The 6,608-nt window shown below is 34.0% G+C and overlaps 1 protein-coding gene across 1 annotated transcript in view; it reads right to left on the bottom strand.

Moving 5' to 3' along the window:
• The window catches only part of LOC107659134 (serine/threonine-protein kinase PAK 1-like), a 24,266-nt gene extending 19,218 nt beyond the window's left edge, over positions 1 to 5,048 (bottom strand). Inside the window, exon 1 of the mRNA XM_016447970.1 lies at positions 5,036 to 5,048. Coding sequence (XP_016303456.1) covers positions 5,036 to 5,048 — 13 coding nt within the window. The remainder of the gene's footprint in view (positions 1 to 5,035) is intronic.
• Between the last annotated feature and the right edge of the window lie 1,560 nt (positions 5,049 to 6,608).

The following is a 6,608-nucleotide window of genomic DNA, read 5'->3' as shown; positions in this document are numbered from 1 at the left end:
GACTAATCGATAATGAGAATCGTTGTCGATGATTTTCATAATCGATAATAATCGATTTTGTCGATTAGTTGTTGCAGCACTAATTTTATGATATTTTTGTGCACTCTGGACATCAAATGCACCAGTATTTTGATACAAAAACACACCCGTCTATAGTATGGGTAGCCCTGACTCAAGACATCAGTGTTTCCTATTAGCTATTAACTTCCTAATAAATCAAAAATATTTTACACTTCCCATTAAGGATGTGCCAGAATCTGAATACAGTGTTTGGAAAGGAAATGACATGTACTACGGAGCCCCTAAAGGGAATAAATACAAGTTTAAAAAATATATAAATAAATACTTTCTCTTGCAATTTTATCACTGGGTAATTTTACTGTATATAAATTGCGGCTGTGGACAGACCCGACTAATCGATAATGAGAATCGTTGTCGATGATTTTCATAATCGATAATAATCGATTTTGTCGATTAGTTGTTGCAGCACTAATTTTATGATATTTTTGTGCACTCTGGACATCAAATGCACCAGTATTTTGATACAAAAACACACCCGTCTATAGTATGGGTAGCCCTGACTCAAGACATCAGTGTTTCCTATTAGCTATTAACTTCCTAATAAATCAAAAATATTTTACACTTCCCATTAAGGATGTGCCAGAATCTGAATACAGTGTTTGGAAAGGAAATGACATGTACTACGGAGGCCCTAAAGGGAATAAATACAAGTTTAAAAAATATATAAATAAATACTTTCTCTTGCAATTTTATCACTGTGTAATTTTACTGTATATAAATTGCGGGCATCAGGGAGCCGTTATTAATATGAGGGGCATTGAAATCGCTTTTGAATGCACGATCTCTTTTTACTTTCACTTTCGAGATTGCGATCAAAAGTGTGTATACTATGGGGCGGCAGTACTTTTTTACAAGATTAGATGTTTGTCCGTGGTGCTCAGGATCTGCAAATCATTTGCATTTGTCCTATCAGTCATCTCTCCTTACTCTCTTTATGTGAAATTTTATGTACTGTTATCTAACAAGCGACTGCTACCAAGCAGCTAACCATGTCCCTTTAGTGGCTCCATAGAACATGTTGTTCATTTTCCGTGCCTTTCCAAATACTTCCCATAATAACAAAGCTCAATAATTAATGTAATATTTTTCCAAACACTTGCCCTCGCTAAAAATGGGGCAGGATGTATTTGTTTTTCCTCCTTGCCGTTGCTGTTTTGTTCCGACAACATCATGTTATTATTATTATTATATTAACTAGAAAATCGATTTTTTAAAATGTTACACATGCAGGTTTATGACATTAATGACTACACAGAGACGACATGGAATACTTGTGCGTTTTAAAAAAAATAATTTACAATCTAGTTAACTAGAAAGACCATGTAAGGGGGGGGGAGGGGCAGAGACCAGATACAATAACTAAGATGCACTTTTTCTTAAACGAAAACATTCATATAATAATAATAAAAATAATAAGAATGAGAATTTTTTTAATTATTATTACTTTCTTTTCTGCATTTAATTTGACCACTAATTTTATCATTCTTTGATTTATTTATTTTTTAAACTAAACCAGGCATTGTATATACATACTATGAAAATTTTTTACTCTATGGCAAATTGCTGTGGATGAAAGCCTCTGCTAAATGAATAAACGTAAATGTGAGCTCTACCCTAAAATCTTTATGCCATTTACAAAAAAAGGTTCATGGGCAAATTATGTGTCAACTACTTCTGAATATGCAAATCTAGGCACACAATCCAAACAAGACACAGAGATAACAGCGTCACAACAAAAACAAGCACCAGATACTGACAAAACAAACACAACCCTTATCTTTACGTACAGTACAAAACTGTCACTATCAGCTCTAGCAGAAGTAGTTGTTATTATCAGTCAACATTAATATCAGTCAATCAGTGCCAACAGAGAGCAGCATAATGCTATTTAATGACAGCAATTGAGATGCACACAAGCCTGCTGAATGAAATAAACATCTATTTTACACAACATTTACTCAGAATGGCCAAACCTCAGTCAGTCCATCACTAACATCAAGTGAACATCTCAACACCCAAGACTGTGTCAGATCATTCACACGGACATATAAATATAAAATACACGTCTGCTGATAGTCTGTAATAAAACTTCACCTCACCAAACACCGTGCAGCATACTGACACTCAATCTCGGCAATATTCCTGTAAGAACAGCAGCTCCAGATCCCGTCTTTTACTGTATTTTTCATTAAATAAATGCAGCCTTAATGAGCAAAACAGACTTCTTTCAAAAACATAAAAAAAATTTTAAAAATCACCAACCAAAAAGCTGTAGAGGTTGATTCAATATGTTCCTAATATGAACAATAGCGAATATTCCCTTATTAAACAATGTTCTTAGTTTTCTTTGCTGAAAGGTCTGACATCAGTCCTGACACCTCGACTCAATAAACCAGGATTATGTAATACTGGACAGACTGTATTATTTTTGGTTTGTGGCCATTAATATGAAATGCTTTTGGGAAGCTGGCATGTGCTGCAGTGTGACATGTTCTTCTCCATTTAAAACTATTTTAAACAACGTTTTGCTCAAATCGTTTTATTAATGTTACACATGCAGGTTTATGACATTAATGACTACACAGAGACGACATGGAATACTTGTGCGTTTTAAAAAAAATCATTTACAATCTAGTTAACTAGAAAGACCATGTAAGGGGGGGGGAGGGGCAGAGACCAGATACAATAACTAAGATGCACTTTTTCTTAAACGAAAACATTCACATAATAATAATAAAAATAATAAGAATGAGAATTTTTAAAATTATTATTACTTTCTTTTCTGCATTTAATTTGACCACTAATTTTATCATTCTTTGATTTATTTATTTTTTAAACTAAACCAGGCATTGTATATACATACTATGAAAATTTTTTACTCTATGGCAAATTGCTGTGGATGAAAGCCTCTGCTAAATGAATAAACGTAAATGTGAGCTCTACCCTAAAATCTTTATGCCATTTACAAAAAAAGGTTCATGGGCAAATTATGTGTCAACTACTTCTGAATATGCAAATCTAGGCACACAATCCAAACAAGACACAGAGATAACAGCGTCACAACAAAAACAAGCACCAGATACTGACAAAACAAACACAACCCTTATCTTTACGTACAGTACAAAACTGTCACTATCAGCTCTAGCAGAAGTAGTTGTTATTATCAGTCAACATTAATATCAGTCAATCAGTGCCAACAGAGAGCAGCATAACACACACACACAAACACACACACACACACACACACACACACAGAGATAATACAAATAGGTAATATTACAAATAACTGTATTACCTGTAAACACACTTCAGTCATGAGCAAACAGACATCAGAAAGGCAGCAGGGCAATCAAACATACAACACAAGTGTGTTAAAGCCACAGTAACACTTAACACAAGCACACACAGCTGGTCATCGACTGTTTGAGTGAAACCCTTTTCTATCACGGTGGGGGCTTTCCTTTGACTTACACTGTTTTACACTGAGCTAATGATATTTTATATCGCCTAACCCTACATGTAACCCTCACACAAACCTTTCCGCAGTTTTATATTCTCCTGAAATCATTATTTATATGTTTATCAAGTCATTTTTCTCTCTGTCTCCCTCAATGTAGCTGATTTAAGGTTGAACTATCCTTTTAGTCCTCACAATAGGCAAAACCTGACCCACACACAAAGACACACACACAACGCCCATGCGACTCACATTTCAGACAGTGCCGTCACATTTAGCAGAGGTCTGTCATCACTGTGGTCTCTTTTATCAGGAACACACACACACACACACACACACACACCTTAGTTAAACTAAATACAGAGTCGAGGTGTTCAAGTTCATCTGCTGATAAACATGTCTACAAAAAGATGGGACTAAGAACACATGCACACATCTAGGCCCTATGTAAAAGGAATAAAAAATGAGTTATAAAAAATGTGTTAACTAATACATAAATAAAAAAATAAACAGATAGATAAATAGGTAAATAAAAAGAATAAAGAGATAAATGAGTAAATACATAGATCAATAAAATAAATAAATATATACATAAAAAGAAGAAACAAATAAATAGATAAATAAAATAATAAATGGATGGATGATGCATGGACGGATAAATCAAAAGATAAAAAATAAAACAAAACAAACAAATCAATGAAATCAGTAAATAGGTCAATAAAATAGGATGACATAAATAGATAAATTAAAAAGAATTAATAAAAAATAGCTAAAAATAAATGGATGGGTGAATGAATGAATGAATGAATGAAAAAGAAAGAAAGAAACAAAGAAAGAAAGAAAAAATAGAATATGAGATTTGAATAAACACCCTAAACCCAACTAAAGAAAATTACAAAAAAAAGTACAAAAAAGTATAAAATAATTTATAATAAGAAACAAAGTCACAGTGATTTAAAGCAATTATGAGAAACAGAGCTGCCATTGTGAACCGCACTGTGAGATATAAAGTCACAATTACTTTAAAATCACCAAAACACAAGTACACAAGTGTTTTAGAGACAAAGACAGTGAAACAGCAGGAATGATGAAGTGAGGAAGACTTTGTGACTTTGGACTGGTCTCTGGTAATTAAAATGACCTCAGTGTGCGCACACACACACACACACACACACACACACACACACGTCTAACAAACCTCAGGTGCTTTTCATTCAAGTAAACAAAGGGCTTCATTCACAGCTGAGTCTGCGTGTTCCCCTTCATTGTCTCAAAGAGCATATGCAAGACCTGAAAACCACCAAACACACCATAAGAGGAAGTTCTAGTGTGTACCTGTGAGTAAGCGCTCTGTTTATCAGGTCGTCTACAATTAAATGACATGATAAACACCTGATGGCTGTCCTGTGACGTACCGGCGAGACATCAGACGTCATCAGTGTGGTTTGTCATGGTACCGTCACTGATCTCGACAGTGTTTGACTGTTTTATCCTCACCTGGCTGCTGCATCCTTCAAACACTCAACACTGGCACAATTACTCCTGGTTTTCATGTCTACAGGCCAACTGCAGCTACAGTGAGCGGTTCTGATTACAGAAATAGATCTAATTAACTCAAAATCCCATTTATTTTAATTGCAATAATGACTGGAAACAGGCTAAATGCTGCTGATGCACAAATCCCACCTGATTAACCCTTTCAAAACATCTTTCCCACTCTAAAACGAATGGAAACTTGGTTCCGCTACTGAATGCAAAAAATCAAAAAGGTCATTCAGACTTTTTTCCTCACAATTTTCAGACAAAGTCAGAGTTGCGAGATGTAAACTTGCAATTCTGAGGGAGAAAATAAAGCAAAACTGCGAGATATAAACTGGCAATTGCAAAAAAAAGTCAGAATTGTGAGATAAAAAGTCACAATTACAATTATGCCATTTAAAAAGCTGAACTGCCGGATGTAAACTCAAAATTCTGACTTTTTTTTGCAATTCTGAATTTATATCTCAAAATTCTTACTTTTCTCTTGCAGTTCTGATATATAAAGTCAGAATTATAAACTTGCAATTGCAAGAAAAAAGTCAGAATTGTGAGATTATAAAGTCGCAATTACAATTATGCAATTAAAAAAGTTGAACTGTGATATGTAAACTCTTGAATTCTCACTTTTTTCTTGTAAATCCGAGTTTATATCTCGTAATTATGACTTTATATCACAATTCTGAGTTTTATACCACAATTCAGTAGTACTGTACTGCATAAAACTCCATAAAAATTGCAAAAAACAATCAGAATTGGCAAATAAACAAACAAAAAAGTGCAGATATATGATTCTCTTCATTCTATTAAACAAATGCTAGTTAAAATTAAAAAATACAACCTAATTAGCAATGTCTCTAAACAAATTAACTGCTATTTTTTATCAGGTTATTTGTGCAGTTAGTGACATAATTGTTAATTAAAATGATTTAATAAAGATTTCATTCATTGAAATAAATCTGAAATAAAATATTAGAGTAAAAACTACTAAAAATATACAAAAATTAAAGCTAAACAGAAATATTAAAAAAACGAACAAAATGACAGAAGGACATAAAATCATTACATTTTAAACTGACATTAAAATGAAAACCAAATATCAAAATAAAATCGAATTCAAAATATGAATAAATACTCCAGTCCAAAATAAATAATACTAAAACAGCATGCTGACAGAGATAAGGTGGGCTTTTCTGAGCTCAAGTGAGATCACACAGAACAAAGCATCATTCATCAGGATGAGAATAGCTCTCGTCTCTCTGCGAGGAGTGACGGAAGCACAGCTATTAAAATAGCCGCTGCTATAAATGTAGGAATCGTGAATTTATGGATTCGCCCTGTCAAGCAGGTCCAGTTTGAGCATGTAAGAAGAAGTGAATTCTGGGCTCTTCTTGATAGACTCCTAGAGCGGGTTTCTGATTACTCCTGCCTCACGCTAATTAAATGCTGGTGTTGTGACATTCGTTCGAATCACCTGACAGGTTTGGGAAATGCGGGTTAATTTGCCTCCAGCTGCGTGAAACGGCCTGCATGA

Source organism: Sinocyclocheilus anshuiensis, unplaced genomic scaffold (assembly GCF_001515605.1).
Source record: "Sinocyclocheilus anshuiensis isolate Anshui unplaced genomic scaffold, SAMN03320099.WGS_v1.1 scaffold1010, whole genome shotgun sequence".
NCBI classification, from domain to species: Eukaryota; Metazoa; Chordata; class Actinopteri; order Cypriniformes; family Cyprinidae; genus Sinocyclocheilus; species Sinocyclocheilus anshuiensis.
This window is presented reverse-complemented; position numbering and strand designations above follow the sequence as displayed.